Source organism: Ochotona princeps, chromosome 19, assembly GCF_030435755.1.
Source record: "Ochotona princeps isolate mOchPri1 chromosome 19, mOchPri1.hap1, whole genome shotgun sequence".
Taxonomy (NCBI): domain Eukaryota; kingdom Metazoa; phylum Chordata; class Mammalia; order Lagomorpha; family Ochotonidae; genus Ochotona; species Ochotona princeps.
This window is the reverse complement of record NC_080850.1, coordinates 14,567,192-14,590,243: the sequence shown is the minus strand read 5'-3', so window position 1 is coordinate 14,590,243 and position 23,052 is coordinate 14,567,192. Positions and strand designations below refer to the sequence as shown.

Below are 23,052 nucleotides of genomic sequence, written 5' to 3'. Positions count from 1 at the left end.
TTGTTTTAATCTAATCAATGTGCCTATAGGTATTCTATCCTGAGAAAGGGCTGATGAAATTTGAAGTAGCTGGCTTGCTCTAGATTTTAAGAAAATATCCACTAAAACATTATTTCCTTGATTTGACTTTAAGACTTCGGATGTAAAAACATTCCTGTCTCTTAAAGATGAGTTAATACTCATGCAGGCCTGTGTACAACACACTAGCAAGCACTACCAAACCATCTGTGAACCATACATTTTAGTTAAAAGTTAATAATGTCTGTGATACTTAACAGCTATAATATGTTCTCACTTCATGTAGTTACCATTACTTTTCAGTATGCATTGAGGACTGTGTTACTCTCTTCACATATTGTGATAATCTTCACAGGGACTTTACATGACTCCCATTTTACAGATGAAGAAATTGACAGCCCGAGAGTTTATTCAGCCTGTCACATTGTCACAAAAGGACATAGGAAATACTGAGCCTTACTCATTCCAAAGTATTTGTGCAGATTCATTGTTATAGACCACAATACCCTACATCTTGACTGTTGTGTGTACCAATCAACCAAAACGGAGAACACACTTCTGTCAGACAGTATTAAAAACACAAACATGCTTTCCCGGGTCTGGGATTCTCATGTTTGAATTCATGGAATTGGACTCGACAGGGTGAACAATTTCTTGCTGCTGGGGAGCTACCTTGCGCACAACAGACCCTTAAGTGACACTGTAGGTCTTAATACACTGGACACCAATTGCAGCCTCTGACAACGAAATTTATGTCCAGATGTTACCAAAATCCTCTGAGAGACAAAACTGCTTTTATTTTGAAAATGCCTTCACTAGAATATCTCTAATTATCTTTTCTGTCTTCTCCTATTCTATCACCTGAATTGTGGACTACTTCAGCTCGAAGAATAGGACACCTTCCCAATGAAACTTTCTCTCTCAGTATACTGAAATTAGATATATTTCAAGTTCTATCATTTCAGTTTTTATAAATCCTCTATGGTCCAGGTCTTACGTTTATCATTTAAGCGTAAACTGGTATGAAAAAATAAAGTAGATGAAAATGAAGAGATCAGATGTTATTAAGCCTCAAATTAGGCAATTTTAAACTGCAACCCTCAAATGGTTTTATTTATTTATTCTTTCCTTTACTCAGTATACAAAACCAGAGAAATCATAAAATTGGTTTATAAAAGCAATCTATAATTTGAAAGGTTGGGAGTCTCATACTAGTAACTTGTAATCTATCTGTAGATTCCTATAAGTGAGATTCTGGGAACTAAATAATAAAATTTACAGTAAGCTAGGCCCCATAGTATATTGGGCTTTCAAGGTCTTACTTAAAATTGATGTGATTAGAAATGTATTCTGAGAAATAAGTGCCCCTGATTACGAAATAATCCCAAATTAAGCATCAGAATGAAGGACAGTAGAAAACATCTGGACTCAGAAGCTTCCACAGGGTTTTCTACAAATAAATCTCAACAGGAGAGATTATTTATGTGTTAATGTTAGAATTAAACTGAAGCACCAATAAAAATAGTACATTTAATAATAATAAATTGAAGCACCAATAAAAAAATAATTATTGCTATGGTTAACAATCCCAAACAGCTGAAAATTATCTCTGCCTTCATAAAGCCATCACTACCAATTATTTATTGGATCACACACTGCACTTCATAAACGCTATTTCGGGCAGATTTTAAAGCTAGACTTTTCTATTTCAAAGAATTAAAATGTAGACAATGTATCAATGTATCAATACATATTCTGTTTAGCATGGAATTTTCTGTAATAGGAAGCCAGCTGAAGTTATATTTGGGTATAAAGAGAAAGCTCCATTGGGACTTCTGTCAGAAGCCTTAACTTGGTTACAAAGCAGTATAACATGGTGGATTTCTGAAGACTACTGCATTCAGAAATGCCTTATGCAGGCAAATCAATTTCTGTGGAAGAGACTCATGCTTTCATATTTTTTTAAATTTTCTCTGGGTCATTAGACTCAACACTCAACACTGCAAAACAGGGGCTGAGAAAACAGAGATGACCGCTGTTTAGCTATATCTGATGTAAAGAAGATGGTAGCTTCACAAATCCATATGCTTAAGTGGTGAGTGATGTATACACATATAAATCATTTCTAGTATCCTGCCATGTTTCTCTATCCTTCTGCTTACTTCAAGGGTAAAGCTTCAGTTTCTTCTGGTGAGTCTTTAACACATCTCTATTCTTGCTAATTTTTCCTTTACATCATTAGAATTCAAATCTTATGCCCACATTTTTCATCTAGTAAGTTAGAACTTAATAATGTAGTTTCTACTTCTTTATTAAATCTAAGGTTATCTTTCAGCAAATAATACACTGATGAGTGATATTAGGCTGCCTTTTCTCAGTTTAAATAAAGTGAGCACATTTAAATAAATATAAACTCAACTGCAGCAGACATTACACTGTCCTGTGAACACCATCCTAAAGGTGTTCCTTAGGTGATTATGGTTTAGGCAGGTCTACTGTTAGTGGAAAGAGTGCCTAAGTGTTGTGTTACAAGTTTAGAATCCAATTGTGCCTCAACTACTTTAGGAGAACAATCCACATGAAATGGAAGAAATGATCCATTCCCTTTCCCTGGCCTGCCTTTCCTCATTGGTCAGACGAAAGTCTTCACTCACAAACACTTCTATGAGTCTAAGAAGCAAGGGAGGTGTGTCCTCAGAACGTACCTTGCTGACATCCAGGCGCATCTTTTCATTATTGGCATTAGCAGCCTTCTCAGCTGCCTTCTTTTGCCGTTGGGGTCCCCTCCCGAAGAAGATGTAATTGACCAAAGCATATTCCAGAAGAGCCATGAAAACAAAGACGAAGCACCCCATCAGGTACATGTCGATAGCCTTCACATACGGGATCTTAGGGAGAGTTTCCCGAAGGTGAGTGTTGATTGTGGTCATTGTGAGGACAGTTGTGATTCCTAAAAAAATAATAATAATAATAATAATAATAACAATATGGAAGGATTATAACATGCCAAGGGATTTGAGTGGGTGAAGCATTTCTTCTCCCTTCCTCTCTCCTTGAGCCATGCCATCTGAATTTAGCACATAGCCTAAGTGACCGCTTTAATACCAAAATCTCTCCTCAATGATATTCCATGTCAAACAAAACAAAAGCAGGGTTTTCACCATGAGCTAAGAACTTATTGGTGTTCTCTTCATCTCCTCTCCAACAATATATTTATTCATGCCCATGAACTCTACATTGGTCTCTGTAGCCTTCTACTGACATACTTGGCTCTTCCTTCCTCAGGCCTTTGCAACAGTCCGGTCTAATGTCACACCGAGAGCAAAGTGGCTCCTAAGCTGCTTTAAGATTTGGTACCAATGCCAATCTCTGAGTGAGGTCTGTCCTGATCATTCTAAACTGCAATCCCCAGCATACCCAAGCCCTCTTACTTCTTTATTTCCCTTGATACTCTTACACTGTTATGTCATTTGCATGCATATTAAACTGATTGCTATCTTTTTTTGTTAGAATATAATTTCCACATGGGGATTTGTGTATTTCCAGGGTCCAGAAGCACTGGACAAATATTTATTGAGTGTATTTTCCACAAATATGTATTGAATGAATAAATGAATTACCTTTTAAAGGACATAACTGAATTAAAAGTTTCATAGTGAATTGGTTAACAATTTAGCAAAATCAAAGGAATAGTAGGAACATAAAGTAATAAAGATTGCATACAAGATAATAAATTCACTTTTTGTAGTTAATAATAAAAAAGGTTCTTGAAATGTAACTTACTCTATTCCTGTGGGGTTATAAGACTAAAAACATTGGGCATAAAAGAAGTAACACCAGGGATAATTTCCCAACATTCTTAATTTGTTGCCTTTTGCTCTATTTATGCTACACCAAAAAGTTTCTAAGATTTTACAATTCCAATTATGCATTTCCTATAACATTGTCTCTAGCTGAGGAAAAAATATTCAAAGGGATCTCTTCTCAGATTAAAAAAAAGCACAGATAGAAACTGAATAGTTATGCAAGCAATATTACATGAAATATGTCTCAATAAAATATCAAACTGATGGGACTAATTTCATTACCAACAGCTTTATGGCTAAGTAATTTTGATGTGGAAGAGGTTTAATTTGTTTTTAATTGATTTACTGCTGAACCAGATCACGCAAAGTCTCATGGCTAAATTCTTGTCATAAATAAGGGTCCATTCTCATCATGTGTCATGCGTTCCAGGGTATAGAGGGATGCATACATGTGTTAAGGACACATTCATTCTCATTCTCTCTCTCTCTCTCTCTCTCTCTCTCTCTCTCTCTCTCTCTCTCTCTCACACACACACACACACACACACACACACACACTCCACATACATCTGGAAAATGCCTACCTACCTAATGCCACTCTTGCAGCTGAAGCATCATAATTAATCCAGAAGGAAACCCAGGAGAGGATGGTTATCAGGATGGAAGGCATGTATGTTTGTAGGATAAAGTAGCCAATGTTTCTCTTAAGTTTAAAGCTGAGGGAAAGTCTAGGATAGGACCCTGGAAAGATAATTTCAGAACATCAACATGACCAATCAATAGTTACATGACACTTTCCTTTCAAGTTCTACAGTTTGTACACCCTTCCAGAATCGAATTTTAATTTCTGTTGCAGGGTTCTTTTCGAAAACTGTTTAAAAGCAATGGGTTTCTAATGAGTGGAAGTTACACAATGCAGAATTCGTCTTGTACTCACCAGTGTTTCAAAGAGTGTCACATCTTCCCAGCTCAGCCTCGTGTTCCAGGTCAGACACACATTCTCTGCAAGTGTGAGCTCATAAAAACGTGGGACAGTTCCTTTGCTCACTCTCTCAGTGGCTCCTATTTGAGTTCTAAGTTTTATCTTACACAATAACAATGGTGTTTTTTGTGACAGTAGTTTAAAAAGAAACAAACAACACAAAGAAGGCAACCTCTTCACAAGCCACAAAGTGCATTTAAGTTAGTGATCAACAGCAAGGTTTTAAGGAATACAAGCATTGTAGGTTTACCTAGGTTTTCATATGCATGTGTTATTTTCTTTTGCTTAATGATTTCATTGCTTCCATTACAGTTATAATGAGATCTGTGACCCACCAGCCTCTTTCAAAAAAAAATCACTGCTTTTGAAAACTACTGGTGGGGGCCCGGCGGCGTGGCCTAGCGGCTAAAGTCCTCGCCTTCAACCCGCCCCGGGATCCCATATGGGCGCCGGCTCTAATCCCGGCAGCTCCACTTCCCATCCAGCTCCCTGCTTGTGGCCTGGGGAAGCAGTCGAGGACGGCCCAAAGCTTTGGGACCCTGCACCCGCGTGGGAGACCCGGAAGAGGTTCCAGGTTCCCGGCATCGGATTGGCGTGCATCGGCCCGTTGTGGCTCACTTGGGGAGTGAATCATCGGACGGAAGATCTTCCTCTCTGTCTCTCCTCCTCTCTGTATATCTGGCTTTCCAATAATAATAAAATCTTAAAAAAAAAAGAAAAGAAAAGAAAACTACTGGTGGGAAATAAAATTTAAAGCAACTTTTCCTAAGTTGTGATCCCTTCATTGAAGTTATCTGGGGAACTGTCTTCACCATATTTAAGACCTGGTATACATCAGAGCACTCTCTTGGAATAGGGAAAGTTGACACTGATACACAGTTAGGCAGAAAACTAAAAAGCTAGTTTCGCCTGGTCCTCTTGGACAAAGCCAAATGTTTTAATATAAAAGAAACAAACATTAAGAAATAATTTCCATAGAGGCATTCATATTTAGATAAATATTCTGCTATTTTTCTTCTATCTATAATCAACCTAGTATGTTTACAGACCATTCAAGTCTTGCTTTGTGGAGGTAGGACATTTCTGAGTTTTTGGTGGGAAAGTAATTTCTAAACCTACAGTCACTGTATGAGGACAGTTCAAAAAGCTCATGGAAAATGGAATTGGAAAGCAAATTTATTTGGTATGGATTTTTAAAAAAACTCTGAATAGTTGTTTTTTTTTTTTTTTGAAAATTCATTTCCATGAACTTCTGGAAATTTCTAAACATTATCTGTTTGTGTGCCTGGGTTTCATATCAGTAAGAATAGCATGAGGAGTGATATTCCTGTGTTCTTACTATTTCTTTTACCTCTAAATAAATACTTAGAAATAATCATTCTCTTAGGCTCTTGTACTTTTTTAATGTAAACATATACTGGTGTAATAATATTTCACATTCTAAAATTCCAGTAGTAGCAGGGTAAAACAGTGATTGCATCAGGATAATTTTAATGCGCACACAGGTCTTCTGCTGAAACAGGAGATAACATCTGTAAGTAAATTACTTCTCTCTTAAAAAATATAAAATCCTCCGACCTGACTGTTTATAAAGGAAAAATCTGTGTTCTGACTTGAAGATACTGCAACGTGGCTATTTCTAGCACATTTTAAGAATTACGATCAACTTTGCATAATGAATAAAGTTGGTAAACAACTCCGACCCAGGTCTTCAATTCTCTGGCTGGTTTCAATCTGTATTTAAAAATGATACCCTGCTTTGGCAAGCGAGAGACATTTCTGAGAAGTAATGCTATGGGTTCCAAATGAAGCAACTGACTTGACAGGAAACTGAAAGCTTACAGAACACCTAGGTCTTCTAGAGTTTCTGTCCTTAAGGGACGCATGTTGGCTAAGGGAAACCTTATGACAAAATGTGATAATGTTTTCTTTGACTTAACCATTCTTCTTGATACACACCTGTGGAAAATACAACTTTCTTGGTGATAAGTTTGTAATCTACGATAGAAAACTGTGGAAGTTCAATCTTTGTTACGCCTGTTACTGCATTATCATCCCCACGCCAGTAAAACTCGATGTCATCAGTTGTATATCCATCTATAAAAGGAAACACAGAAAAGGGATACACAAAACAAACAAGACAAATTAGAAAGAATAACAAATTAGCAGATGAACTCTATTCACAATAAGCTACTAAGCAAAGATATTTAGTCTTAAGTCCCATGATAATCATTTGACATCCAATACTAACTTTAATCCATTCTACATCTTATGAGGGAAGAATATAATTAGGACCACAGGAGGAAACAGAAAGAAATGAATAGCATGCATTCTCTTGTAACTTGTAACAAGAACATAGTATAGCTTGGCTTTGAATCTAGGCTTATCTGGTTATGAATCTCATTTTATTAAGCACTATCACATAACTGTGGATTATAACTTAAGACCAAATAGAGAGTCACTTAAAGACCAAATAGAGAGTCACTTAAGTTATCAATTTAGTGAATAGTCTCAAAATCCTCTCCTATTAAAAGTATTTTGAATATGAATTATGTTATTTGTGTTTCAGTGCAGAAAAGGTATTGTGAAAAAATGATTACTTTTTCGATGTCCATACACAAAATTTTAAGTTTGATTTTGTAGCATATATAATTTCAAAAATAAAAACACAAAGGTCTCTCCAAACATCAGTTGCAATACTTTTGAGGATGTCAGTGTACAGTGTTATGTCAAGGATAGGACTTTGCACTGAAAACCACCATGTTTTCTACGATAATTATGCTTTTCATCCACAGGGAAATGTTGAAATTACAACAAAGCTCACATATTATTCCAACTTAAAAGCAAACTCATAAATACAATTGAATAAACACCTTACAATCATAAATAGTGCTACAAAGCCAATGAAAGCCATTGGATATTAATATTTCACATAGTATTCCATTCACCAAGAAAATCTCCCAAAGAAAAGGCATACACTAAATCTGTAAACATCAGGTGTAAACACATACTTCATTTGTCTCTTTAAAGAAGTTTTATCTCTAGATGGTGGAATTATCACAAGTCTAGAATGTAGGCAGGATCACCATTCATGGTGATTTCCTGTACTCCCACCCTGCCCACCACCAGTTTCAGAAACAACATACAAATAAAAACCTTTTCTCTTTGTTATTTGACATGTGACTTGATAGCACAAAAACTATTCCTACAATGTCCTTCATTTGACTCAGTCTAGATGATTTTTGAAAAAAATAAAGTAGCAGCAAGTTATTTTCTTAAGGAACCAAGAGAACAGCATCAATTTGTGAATTTATGTCAAATGCTGATTACTGAAACGTGCTTATCATGGTACCTAACACAACTCAGTGGTACCTTAGCTTTTTCAGAAATTTACACCTGCATTTATTCATATGATTAACTATCTTCATCTGATGAAACATTTTAAAAATTGAGAACATGAATTTCTGGTACAACCATGTGCTTCTTGACTAATAGGTAATGGTGTTTAAAAGGCCAGTTTACTGACAAATATCATACACCATATTGGAATCAACATTTTATTAGTATGATTTGTCCAAAGCTCCTTGTTTTTCTAAAGACTATCATTTTTACACAAAACTAATTTAAAAGTAGATTTAAGGTTCTAGATTTTTAAAATATATTCCAGGGCTCATGTGATTTAAATAAACAAACTCCCAGAAAGGAGTTCCTCATTTTTCTGTAACTGTTCTCTACTTGGGCTAGGTTTGGAACATAGTGGACTAAGCTGCCACTCTCACTATTGGCATCACATAAAGATTCCAGTTTGAATCCTTGTTTCTCTACTTCCAAATCAGTTCTCTGCTAATGAGCCTGGCAAAGAAGCTGAAGATAGACCAAATTCTTGGGCCTCTGCATCAACACACAAGACCTGGATGGAATTCCTGGCTCCCAGCTTTGTCCTGGCCCAGCCCCAGTCATTTTGATCACTTGGGGACCTTGGCCATGAACTAGCAGATATAAGGTACTCTGTCTATATGTCTCTCTCTGCTTTCCAAGCAAAAATTTAAAAAAAAATCTTCAAAATTATATTGTCTACATAATCCACATTAAGTGAAATCCCTGTCCTCAAAAATAGATATACTTGTTCCATGGTTTCAGCTTCCCTAATATGGCCACTGAAACGCTCATCCAGGCTAGTATCTCATATGCAATCCAACATGCCCTGATCTTTTTACAGATGTATAAGTTATAAAACAGTTGAGAGCTGATGACAATCTCACCTCTGATAAAACACATTAAATTAGGAAAATGAAACAATGCCTCCTAGAATCAAAACAAGTTATTACAAAGATCTGGCTTAATTGACTTGCAACATATAAACATGACAATGTTATTTATGAAAAAACGATGCCAGTCATATCCCATAAAAGCAGCTCTAAGAGAGATTATCTTTGACTTCCAAGACAATAATATGCAGAGAGGACCAATCAGAAACTCCCATTTATTGACTCAGTGTACAACATGTGCTAGACCTTTTTAAAACAGAGTCTCCCTTCATAGAGAGAGAGGAAGCAAACAGGACAGCATATTTCATAACTTCATGTAATGTGAAATTCATTAGAGAGTCTTACTCAACTGCTCAGTGATGGATTTGGAGATTTTTTTTTCTTTTCAAATAACCATCCTGGATAGTCTATGATAGACAGCACATGAAAATAACATGGACCTTCTGTCTAATATTGAAGTTGCTGATGATGGTAATGAACGAAACACTATTATATATTGAGTGCTGCTACTCATTTTACTAGAAACTCTATTAAGCACTTTGTCTTTATTATCTCATTTAATCTTCACAATAATTTTATTGGTGAGTATTAACATGCATCATTTTAAATCCTGAATGCACACTGAAAATCAATTCTTCACTTCATAGTTGAGCAAACTAGATTGAGAGGGATTAAGTTACTTGTTAAAATTATATATCTGGAAAGTGATTGAGGAATGCATGAAATACCAATATGACTGACTCCAAGGATAGCACTGTGTTGTGCACAGTCACCCCTCTCTACCAGGACGTACAAAGTCCGTCATAAAACTAGATGCTTTTGTACAAATAGAGTACAGTCATTTATAGAAGAACACGGAAATGTCAACTCTCACTACTTCCATGATGTACCAAGTCTCTCTATTGAGGAATATTTCTGGTCCTCTAATTCTTTCTCTTTCTTCCCTTCCTCAGTATTTTTTTTCTCTTTTCTGATTCTACGTTATCACAGAAGTTATCTGTAGGCAAAACAATGGAAATACTTAATGGCATTTCAACAAAGTTTTTGGGGAGATGGTTATTAGTGGTTTAACAAACACCAACATTACAAATTGCCAGATATTTGACAACTTTTGATAGGCAATAGCTTGTAGGGAATAGAACTCACTAAATGTTATTGACGTAATAACCAATTAATGTATAAGTATATTTCGGCTGATGGTTGTTTATATAGATGCTATTTAGATATTTAGCTGTTGTAAAGGTTTATATTGTGTTTGAAATTCTGTCCCTTGCTCAAAGCATACTGGGGTTGGCAATAGTTGACACTAAGTAAACATGTTCTGAATGAATGAATGAACACACAAATGAAATATCCAGTAAGAGAGCCTTTGGAATTCCAAGGTACTTCACTACAGTCATATTTCCCTCTAGGTATACTCCTTTCTTACACTATCTCACCTTCATTTGTCTCATCTAAAATTGGAATACTAGAAACTACTTTCAAGAGTTGTCATTCAAAAGATAAGAATCATTGTAATATACTTAGAGTTTCTGACAAAACAATGACAAACATTTAGCTCACAGGATTTAAAAATAAGTTTTTGGATTTTTTTTTTTTTTAGGTATGAATGAAAGACACAGCTAATTCCATAACATTTCGTTGCAATTTCATGAACACCCATACACAACTGCAAAATCAGTCAGCTGTTTAACCACACGTACAGACTTCTTCAAAATGTCAGAAAATTGACAATAATACACGTAAAGGTCACTTTGCTATCTATGGGTTTGCACTTTGACCCAGCGTTGCAGCATATTTTATAAACTTCTTGGCTACTGTTAGTCCTAAAGAATCCTAGCATTCTTGATTTCACTTTGGGTTAACAATGAATAGAATGTTGCAAATGGGAAGAAAATGTATGCCCTTGTAGCACCAGTTTCTAAAGAAGCAAGATCAACAATCCAAGTCACCCAGTGTGGACAAGTTCAGAAATTAGTTCACTCTACTGTGTAGGATTAGCTTCATTCAGACCTAGTTTTCTGCTTTCCCTAACATCATCTGTGGAGGAATAGTTAGCAATCTCTCAAACTGATTAAAAATTAAAAGAAAGTATATGTTAATACTTAAGACCTGTTACAGCTATCATAATAATGAGTGAAAAATAATTAGATTTCTTTCGAAAGATATCAGAAGGAACTGCATTAATGTATTGTAAATTAAGTTCTTCTTTTATATTTTATTCATGATACATTCCAAAAACTGAGCCATTAAATTATTTTGTATTGCTATCAACAACCTACATAAAAATTCAGATGACTTGTGAATAAATCAAAATACAAAATCATCAAAGTTAATATGGAATATATAATGTTACGTGGAAGGTTACACACTTCTGATCTAAAAGGACAAATACACATATTTAGAAATCTATATATGATATGCATGATAGATACAGTCACGTTCTCATATTGGTAAAACATGTACTATATGACATATAAGGAGTATATACGTCATTTTAAAACATAATTATTTAACATATTATCACAGTTGTTATCTTAGTATACAGCATGATATTTTGTAAAACAGTTTTCTTTTCTCAACTACTGGTCAATATATCTATCTTGTTACCCAATGAATACATATTTTACTTTAGAATGATTTTACTATGGAACAATATGTGGAAAATTAAAGTGATTTATTGCTTTGTCATTATTTATTTAGAAGTTGTCCTTCAAATGGATTTGTAAATGTTCCAGAATAATTCTGCACATTATCCCTCTCACTTCACTCAAATAATGTAATGCCATATTTTTAAAAAATCTAGTATATTTTCAATATTAGTATTTAAGCTTTTATTCATTAATTACTATTGGCGAAATCTGATTTCTGTTCTAAGAAAGATAAATCCTGGAATGTGCTCCCTAAATAAGGATTCCACAAACAGTACACATATTAGATAATGACTAAATATTTTTGACATTCTAAAAGAATCACAATATATTAAGAACAGAAAAAGTTAGAAAATTCTCCATAAATAACTTGTGTAATTTTACTTGCCCCTGTAATACTGCAAATCTATTTGGCCAGATACATTTTTTAGCATACAGAAAATAGATATCCAAGTATAATCATTCTCTAAAACACTGAACTATGATAAACCACACCTTCTAGAGAGGCCACACATAGTGTTTATAAACTAATTTTACTGAGCTAGGCAACCCACTGGGAAGGCTAACAGTCCTTCAGAATCACATCTTGCTTACTAGTGAGTAAGCAATTTCTTTCCCAAAATTAAATTTCAAGATAAGAAAAAAATTTTTTTAAGAAAAAGGAGATGAAATTGTCTTTCAAAGAAGCGAGGTAGAGAAGCATTTTAGAATAGCAGCATGATCAAATGTTCCACCAGAGAGATGAAGTACTCTTCTCATGATTAATTTTAGTGACCCTAATTAGAAGTCTTTAATTCCACCATTAGAATGGGCTCTGCTTCACACAGGCCAGTGCTCTGGGCAATGGTGCAGGACCACACACAAGCACAGCCAAGCAAAGCTGCTCTGATTTGTGAGGCAGAGGCCGACACACACTTGTCAGCAGCAACTCTTTAAATTCAACAAGAGTGTTCCAAAGACACTCTGAGTGATTGCTCTTGCTCCTCAACAGTACTTTATTCTTTATCCTGCCCTTTATACAGATGACTAGACACAAATGTTCTCCTGTCAAATCATTTCTAGACCTCAGGAGTTCAAAATAATAGGCCTAGGACAGGTTTTGGTTTGATTACCTGTTGGTATCTTAGTAAAGACCCCATCAAGTCATGGCCCATCATTTATGACAGATGAAAGATAACAATCACACACACACACACACACACACACACACACACACACACGATTCTTTTATGTAATTGCTATGTTTGAATTCAAGCCTTATGGTGTAAGAGAATAGGAGATATACCAAAATCAGATGAAAAGATGTCAAACTGAGAGCTTTAAAGACCTTTTCCTCATTGAGATTTCAATGTAAAACTCTTGCTTCTGTATAGAAGCAGAGTGTTCAGGTATATAATAATGTGAATTTAGCTTAACTGTGCTTTTCAAATCTTCACTCTTCTGTTCGATCACACAAAGAAATTATGTAATGGTTCAGTTTTTAAAAATTGAAAGTAATAAACAAAAAAACATGCAGCACTAACTGCCCATTCATAGAGCTCTATGTATTAGCCGCTGCTTAGTCTTTTTAAAGCATCCTGTCTCTATAGAGAATTATAGTGGGTTACAGTCTGTCACGGTTATGTCTATCAATCCTTATATGTTCTTATGCCTGGACTCTAAGTACTGATACATAAAGATGAGCAAGAAGATCACTGGCTTAAAGCGAGCAGGGCTTCACAAAGTTAGCCAATATAGAAATCCCTGCAAATCACATTAAAATAAAAATTCTCATTTAATTAGGAGGTAAAAACAAAGACTCTGTAGTTAATAATAAAGTAACAAGTATTACAGATGGTTTTTGTCCATTAACCATGCTAAGGGTTTACTACGTGAAAGTCATTTATCACGTCAAGAACTCAGGCAAGGAGTACTTGCATATAGCCTGACAACAATAAAAGTTTAGTAGGCTCCAAAAAGTAAACATCTTTTTGCAGTTCTGCCTCTCTTTAAACAATAACAGAAGAGGATTTGGTTACTGTTTCACTGCAGGGAGCTGTTGTCCTGGATAGCCCACACATAGAATCAACAATGGACAATGATGGGAGAGAACAGAAGATGCAGCAATATCCAAAATGCTTCTGCAAATCTGAATCCCTGCCAGTTTTATTTGAAGACTCAGCCTTGTTGAGGTTAAGAATGTTGTATTCTGGAATGAGATTTTTCTGTATTGTATTTATGTTCACTAACAGACTAGTCATAGACCTTTTAGCTTTCCCCCTTTCTCCAATGTATGCTCTAAATGCTGCTATTAGTACTTTAAAGGCAGATTAGTAGCACTTTAAGCTGCCACCTGTAATGCTGGCATGACATTTGTGCATTGGTTGCTCCTAGCTGTCCCATGTCTAAACCAACTCCCTTCTAATGCACCTGGAAAAGCAGCAGAAGATGGTCTAAGTGCTTGGACTTCTGCCACCAACAGAGGAAACCCAGAACTAACTCCGGGCTACTGGTTCCTGTTTGACCTAGCTGGTTGTTCTCCATTTGGAGAGCAACCAGCAGATTACAGATCTCGGTTTCTTCCTTTCTGCAACTCTGCCTTTCAAATAAATAAAATCAAAAAAGTGTGTTAATGATGCTATTTCTAAGCTTTTTAAATCAAAACATAAATATGCAAACTTCTTGAAGGTCTTCCTAGTTGATCTAGACTTAAAAGGGAATTCTTCAGGCAGGTATCCAAAACTCCATCATATGGCTTCCACTTGCATCCTTGTGTTCTTTTATACTTCTTCCTTTTCGGTATCTTTCATCTTCCACCCATATTCTTCAGCATTCCCTGAAATCCTCTGACTTCTAAATACTTTGGCCCTGACTCATAATATAGTTAGTTGATGTTTTTTCACTCTGATATCTAATACCTGCACATGTTAGGAGCCCAGGCTAACTTCCATCTTTTCCGATATAGTCCTACTTTCCTTCAGTTATGATCTTTCTCTCTCTCTACTTCTGAGGTGTACATAGCAGCACTCAAATCAAATTTCTACTGTAAAGCTTCTCACAGCCGAGTTTCAATAGCTTCACAGATATGTTGGCTATTGCTACTAAACTACCAAGAATCAAACTTCTCTGTAGTTATTCCCAATGCAGTTCTTAACTCTTCAGTCTTGGGGTGAAATGAGTGGTCAACATACTAGCTTGTTTGTCACTCATCAGAGCATGCCCTCAGAGTAGAATAATCAGCATGTGCCAGTGGCTGAATTACAAGGTGGAATATTTGTGATCCTGAGTAACAATCAGTAGATTGCAGATGCGGAATTTCCATGCTCTAGTGCGGCAATGATTTTTTTTTCTTTTTTTTTTTTGACTGAGAGATGTTGGAAATCAGTGTGTTGCAGTATTCCCTGGAGGGAGCTGATACTTAGAGATATGGTAGAATATTCTTTGAGGCAAAGTAGATGCAGTCACAGAATAGAATTTGTTAATTCAAGACTGATAATGAAAGATGTTTAAATTAAGAAGGCTGATTGAATGGCCAAGGAGATTTGGACAGCTGTGCAGCAAAATGCCATCAACTGTGACATCAGCCCATCTGCTTTCTAATAAGGGGTGACAAAGTAAGTAGACATCCAGCTGATTGGTGCAAGAACTAGTCTGTGCCTTTCCATATTAACCCATGCGTTTGTATATCTTCTTTGGGATATAAGGTCATTTAAGGATATGCTGATTTAAGGGCTGACAGGATGTTCTGGTACAGGAAGTTTTGGTCTTAGAGTTGCTAGGACATGGCATGAATTGTTAAGCATATGCCTTGACTAATAACAAAAATTTATACTCTTTCTAAATTCCAGATATAAGACCCTATCTGTGATTATAAAATATTCCCTACTATCAGTTATTTTAAATTATTTAATTTAGAATCTATCTCCGTTACTGAGTTGTGAAGTTCTTTTTTAAACACAGCATACATTTTTTGTTAACCATGGTTTGTGCTGAAAATCGGTTAACTATTAGACATTTAGTACATAACTAGAGACCAGAAATGTGTCCTCTAAGTGGGCTCATATAAGCAGCAGGAGGGAGGTTTATGGTAGATATATTGCTCTGGCAGACATGCATGTACAGTTAACCATCACATTTGTATCCAGAAGGAAAAATTCACTGATTACAGCCAATATTTTCAAGGCAATTCCTATGTGAACCCAAGTTTCACCAGGATTACATCATCTAATTCTTAGTAGAAACCTTTGTCATAGTCTATTTCTCCCATTTTTCAGATGAAAAACCCATAAAGAGATTAAGTTTAAAACGTCAGAAATTAGAACTGAATTCAATCCTCTTTAACACTAGAGTGCAAACCCTCAGTCACTATATTTACCACTTCACCACGTAATTTAAAACTGTACATTTCAAATATTGTGCAATATATTGCAAGTATATCAGTAATCACTCTCCTCTGTCCACACATGCCCTTTTGCATCTGACTTTGCAGCTTCTCTTACGAAGATTCCACAAATTAAAAATCAGTTGGCCTTGCCACTAAATCTAATAAAAAAATATGTTGACCCAGTCCTGACCTGAGGCCACAGGAGGCTTTGCAGCTTCACCGTATTCTGTTGGAATCTTGCTGCCATTGTATGAAGAGACCTTAGAGCCTGCTAAGTGATGAGACACAAGCAACTCAGGTCTCTTCCCTGTTCCCAGTCTATGCCTGTGATGATCACAGAGGCAGGCATGTGCCCAGTTTACATCAGCAGAGACTCCCAGTTGATGCATAGCCTTCTTAACAAGTAAAATGGTTTTTCAATTCAGTAGATTCTATATTACATGGCTAATTAGCAGAAGTTAATGGAGAACACTATGTTCTTTAAAGAACAGAAAATACATTATCCCCGTTAAAACAGTATGTACCTTTATTTTCAGGACAACATTCATAATCACAGCTGGGGACTGCTTTTGGGAGATTCTAATTCGTTTGACAAATGTTATAGCCTGGGCTATATGACATCACCATGTATCAGAAGACCTACAGGTTCATAGCCAAGTCCCTGCTATATATGAGCCACTGAACATGGATTGTATTTACAAATTACATTCTGTATCTGAACATTTATCTGAACACCAATCTTTATATTTTTGCTTTCATAACACTTTTATGATAATAAATTATTCAGGACTCTAAAAAGTGTTTACCTTTGTAGGCTTAAGCAATTGAATATGCTGGAAACTAAAATATTCAATTAGCAATTTATCATTAAATATTTACTTTAGATACAAATGTTGGTGGGGGAGGGAGAGAGGTTGAAGAAAGGAGGAAGCTGGGAGCCTGGCTTCCGGTCAGCCCTGGGTCATCCCTGGTTATACAGGGCATTGTGACCCAGCAGAAAAAAGAACAGCAGATGAAACATATTCCTTCATTCATTCATTCATTCTCTACGTGTCACTGCTTCAAATATATAAGCAATACTTTTGAAAACAGAAGGGAAATTTGACCTTGACAATGTCTTTGAAGGTCTCAGGCACCCCAAGGATTGGCAGGGGTTTCTGTATACCCTTTCAGAACCTATAATCTGAAATTCTGATTTTTCCATGAAACTATAAACAACCCATTGAAATTTTAAAGTTTTTAAGAATTATAAAAACCAACAATCTCTGGAGTAGAAATAAAAATAATTCGCTTCTGAGTAGCTGGGGATTTAAAAGTTATTTTTATGTCAGACTAAGGCTAAACAACAGTGTAAATTTGAAATGATTAATATTTAATGTAAATCATTGGTACTCTGGTGTCGAGGTGAAGCTTGGAGATTTAAAAAAAGGAATAAAATGCACTGGTATACAATGGAAGCTACTGTCTAAGCCATATCAGACTACCAACCCAGTGGAAAGTACACACATATGTGAAGGGATTGAAGTGCAGACTCTTTCAGAATGGCCTTTGAATATTAAATGTCTAAGCAAATTAATTCACATACAGAAGACCATGAAAGTCATTTCATTGTTGCAAGCCAAGGGGTTCACAGCTGGGGCTTCCAACATGGAATAAAATGTTTATTTTTATCTGAAAAATAGTTATATTCAGAAGCCAGCACAAGGAAAGCATAAAGTATTGAACAATGTTACACAAATATATTATTTTCTAAAATATTGACTATATATACTTGTTTTAAGACAAAGATTATTCTTAACATAAATTTTAAAAAATTGAGGGGCTAACACCTTGCCTCAACAAGGCTTTAGCCATCCTCCACTGATTTCACAGGCCACAAGGAGGGTGTGGAAGAGGAGCAGAGCAGCCAGGACATGAATCAGTGCTCATATGGGATCCCAGCAATTGTAAGGTAAGGATTTAGGCACTAGGCTACCGCACCAAGCCGGTGAGCTCTGTGTTGAGTCTTGGCTACTCTACTTCTGCTCAGTTCCCTGCTAATGTATGTGGGGAAGTGGTGACAGACTGATCAGATGACTGGATCCCTGCACCCATGTAAGAGGCCAAGACGCTCCTGGCTTCAGCCCAGTCCTGATCATTGTGGCCATATGCAGAATGCATGGAAGATTCTGGCTCTCATACGTCTCTACTACCTCCTCCTCTCTTGCTGTAATAAAAACCTTAAAAAAATAAAATGCAGATTGAAGAGAAACAAAGTGCAAGGAAGACAGAAAAAAAATCTAACAGTAAAGTCAAGAAACAAGAACAGAAGAGCACCCACTTGAATTAATGTTGGGGTCAATGGCAAACATGACAAATATTTTCAGTGAAAGTGAAAGACGTGCAGCAATACATTTACGATAAAGGGAAACAGGCGACTGACAGAAGTCTACAAATGAGAACAAAAACCAGCACGGCAGCTTACGGGTGTATTGAGTAAAAAGGTTTTTCTTCTTGCTTCCTTAAGTTACAAGAAACAACAGAATGCTCAAAATATTGTTAGCATAGAAATAAAAATTGAGGACTCAGTGTGGTAGCCTAGTGGCTAAAGTACTCGTCTTGCATGTGCCAGGATCCCATGTGGCCTTTGGTTCATGTCGCAGCTGCTCTACTTCCTTTCCAGTTTGCTGCTGTGTCCCGGGGAAGCAGTCAAGGATGGTTGGTTCAAAGCCTTGGGACTCTGCACCTGTGTCCGAGACCTGGAATAAGGTCGGGATTCTTGGCTTCAGATCATCTCAGCTCTGGCCGTTGCAGCCACTTGGGGAGTGAAACAGTGGATGGAAGATCTTTCTCTGTGTCTCTCCTATCTGCCTTTCCAATAAAAATAAATAAATCTTTAAAAAAGAAGAAATAGAAATTGATGTAGAAAGGGAAAGGTGAATGGCTGTAGATATCTCCATGAATGGGAAGATGAAAAAATTATATTTGAGTTCTAGCAGGGAGAAGGGGGGCTGCATGGTTGTGGGTGCTCGTTGTAGTAGATGCAGTAGTGACAATATCCTAAATTCTTAGGATGACTCAATTTTCTTAGGAAGGGGTATGAAAGGCCATCATTTGAGATTGAGATTGGGGGAGGAAGGTGTAAAACAGCCATTAGGAAAGAGTAGAGGGCCTGGCGGCGTGGCCTAGCGGCTAAAGTACTCGCCTTGAACGCACCGGGATCCCATATGGGCGCCAGTTCCAATCCCGGTAGCTCCGCTTCCCATCCAGCTCCCTGCTTGTGGCCTGGGAAAGCAGTCGAGGATGGCCCAAAACTTTAAAAAATTATATATAAAAGAAAAGAGGTAGAGCGAATGTACCAAGCTTTTAGCACTAAGACTTAGTTGCAGTGTGTGGCTCTGAATTTAATGTGAGACAAGGCACTATCCTTATTGGAGCTAATTTAACTGGACTTTTTTCTTTGTATCCAATATAAAGAATTACAAGGAAAGAGCTTTAACTTATGGGAATCTGTGGGTGGCAACTTTTTATTTTTGATGTTTTGGTGATGAAAAATCTAGGGCACCGTTATGCGTTTTTTTTTTTTTAAACCGGAAGAAACCCTTGTTCATCTTAGCACATCAAAGTACACTTAATCCAAGCTGAAATCATGGAATCCTGGACAAGATGTATTAGAGAAAAGCATACATATTCAAAACCCAACATTATGAATCGCTGAAATATTTTCCACTTCTTCTTTCCTAAGCTATTTTCTAGTCTCTAAATATATTGTATACCTGATATGTAGTTTTGGAATTCCAGCAAAAACACATTGATAGGGGCCTGGCGCAGTGGTCTAGTGGCTAAAGTCCTGGCATTGCATGCACTGGGATCCCATGTGGGAGCCGGTTCTAATCCTGGCAGCCCCATGTCCCATCCAGCCCCCTGCTTGTGGCCTGGGAAAGCAGTCGAGGAGGGCCAAAGCCCTGGGACCCTGCTTCTGCGTGGGAGACCCAGAAGAAGCTCCTGGCTCCTGGTTTCAGATTGGCTCAGCTCTAGCCATTGGGCCCATTTAGGGAGTGAATCAGTGGATGGAAGAGCTTCCTCTCTGTCTCTCCTCTTCTCTATATATCTGACTTTGCAATAAAAATAAATAAATCTTTAAAAAAACAACTGATAAATTTCTATAAACTTCAGGTTTATTTCATTGTTTAAAATTGCATAATAGCTAAGCTTGAAATCAAAATACCCTCCAACAGCAGGAGGTTGCATCAACTGCCTGGAATACTGCTAACATACAGTAGGTTACTGACAAAAGTTTAGGCTAAATTCTTTATGACAAATTTCAAAATAACACAGACAGTGCAGTGACGTTGCAAGCTAATCCTCTACCTATGGCACTGGTACCACAATGGGCACCGGCTTGAGTTCCAGCTGCTCCACCTCCCATCCAGCTCTCTGCCTGTGGCCGGGGAAAGCAATGGAGAAAGGTCCAAGGACCTGGGCCCCTGAATCCATGTGGGAGACCCAGTAGAAGCGCCTGGCTTCAGACTGGCTCATTTCTGCCTGTAGATTAGCTCATTTCTGGCTGTTGTGGCCATTTGGGAAGTGAACCAGCAGAAGGAAGATCTCTCTCAGTCTTCCTCCCTTTCTGAAACTCGGAGTTTCAAGGGTAAAATAAATAAATATATATATTTACATATATATATCTTTTTTACAATGATGATATCCTAAAATTATCATACACAGAATTACTATTTAAATTTCACACTTGGACTTAACAGGATCTTAAATTTTATTTACGCCACCTATTCATTTCATAGTCTGTTGTGCTTTGCTATGTAAACATACCTGTAGGATATTTTAAAGTGAAAAAAAATTTTTAAAGTTATATAGCTTTGCTTGATATATTAACCATTTGTCCTGCAGTTTGACTGATAATATGGCATTTATCTTATTATTCTACAAAAAATTGAACATTATTCTAAGTGTTCCTTCCTTTAATACAAATGTATATAAGCATCAGCTGGCAGAAGCTGGCACTGGGGACTAATTCTGTCAAGTCAAATCACAGAACCACCCGAAGAGTGCATAAACCGGGACTGAGAGAGACCCGGGAGGGAAATAGTGGGTTCCCCCCTCTTGGGTTACTACTCCCGCGGGAGGGCATGAAAACTAGGACGGGGGCTGGGGTGGCTAGACAGAGAGGCACTCAACAACATCCGTGAGGGCTGGATGGTTGAGTTGGTTAAATGGAACTAAGCTTTAATACAAGAGCCAAATAGGATGTGGGACAGACTGGACTAGTCTGCTATACATACTGGCAAACCAGGGTAGGGGGCAGGCCTGGTGGGGGTTATTGTGGGTCGCCCCGACTAGGCTGCAGCTCTCACTGGTTGATAAAAGGGCCGAGTATGTGCTGGGCAGAACCAGGCTGGACTGCAACACCCATTGGTTCCAGTGCAAGTTGGGACTGAGAGCAGAACCAACCCAGCAATTGCAACCACCAGCTGATCGTGGTGATGGACTGTGCCGGGCCCTGTGCTTGCTAGAACATACAAGAATCTGGTCTGGGAATACCTCAAAGTTTTTTGGAGATCTCCCTAATCGAACTGCTGGACTCAGAACTCTAACCAAGAAAAGACAGAAGACAGAACAGGTCAATCAACCACCTCAGCTATATGTTGACAGCGAAATACTGGGCAAATGAAGACTCTATGATGGACTGTGTCAATCAGTGGACGACCTCATCGAGCGAAACTGGCAGCGATTCATAACTGGAGAACTATTAAAACCATTTGAGCAAGGATCTCAGAGCATGCCCCACATCCGGGACTTGGGGTGGGTGGGAAACTGGGTGGGGCTTCTCCCTCAATATCCCCCTTTACCTCAGATACACGACGGAAACAATATGGACATAATACTATTACCCACTTACCTATACCCCCTGAACCTTTTTTTTCCCGTAATTAACTATGTAAAGATTGTCAACAAAATACAATAAAATTCTTATTATCCATTTAAAAAATAAATAAAATAAAATAAATTCATAATTTATAACCTTAAAAAAACAAATGGGGCCCGGCGGCGTGGCCTAGCGGCTAAAGTCCTCGCCTTGAAAGCCCCGGGATCCCATATGGGCGCCGGCTCTAATCCCGGCAGCTCCACTTCCCATCCAGCTCCCTGCTTGTGGCCTGGGAAAGCAGTCGAGGACGGCCCAAAGCTTTGGGACCCTGCACCCGCATGGGAAACCCAGAAGAGGTTCCTGGTTCCCAGCATCGGATCGGCACGCACCGGCCCGTTGTGGTTCACTTGGGGAGTGAAACATCGGATGGAAGATCTTCTTCTCTGTCTCTCCTCCTCTCCGTATATCTGGCTTTACAATAATAATAAAAAATCTTAAAAAAAAAAAAAACAAATGTATATAAAGCAAAGCTATATAACTTTTTTTAGCATCAGATCATATTATATTTATCAGTCAGATTTGTTGAAAATTACATTTAAACTATAGAGTAATTTTTATACTGTTTAAAGGTGCTTATGTTATATGATAAGGTATTGTTCTGGAAGAACCATTCAGTATGTATTTTTTAAATTCCATCAAGCAAATCTTTCTGGATTCTGTCATTTTGGACAATTGTCATTCTGGCATAATCATTTATCATAAATATATGCTTTTATAAATAAAGTAGGGTTTAGACATGCTTAGTCAAATTACTAGTGTCAACAGAGGCTTTGTACCAGTTAAGAGGAAAATGCTTATGAACAGCAGAAAGTAAAAGCAATTCTCTTGATCACAGCTTTCATTTCAGATAGCTTGTTTATTCGCAAGCTTTGGCTATAATGTTTATTCCACTTGAAAAAAAAAACCGGTCGGAGTCAGTAAAATTTAACTTTTGAGGCTTATATTACATGACTTGTTGTAGGAAGAGCTGGCATGCCTAGTGCCCGCCAAACTTGCCCTTTGCTTAATAATCTTTGTAAGTCTGGCATGCTTACAATGTGA

General features: G+C 37.3%; 1 protein-coding gene across 3 annotated transcripts in view; it reads right to left on the bottom strand.

The window, feature by feature from the left end:
• Window positions 1–23,052, bottom strand: part of GABRB2 (gamma-aminobutyric acid type A receptor subunit beta2) — a 204,734-nt gene that overhangs the window by 22,979 nt on the left and 158,703 nt on the right. For all 3 annotated transcript variants that reach the window (XM_058677376.1, XM_058677377.1, XM_058677375.1), the window contains exons 7-9: window positions 6,766–6,903; window positions 4,413–4,565; window positions 2,724–2,968 (exon numbers count right to left, since the gene is read on the bottom strand). In XM_058677376.1, coding sequence (XP_058533359.1) covers window positions 2,724–2,968; window positions 4,413–4,565; window positions 6,766–6,903 — 536 coding nt within the window. The remainder of the gene's footprint in view (window positions 1–2,723; window positions 2,969–4,412; window positions 4,566–6,765; window positions 6,904–23,052) is intronic.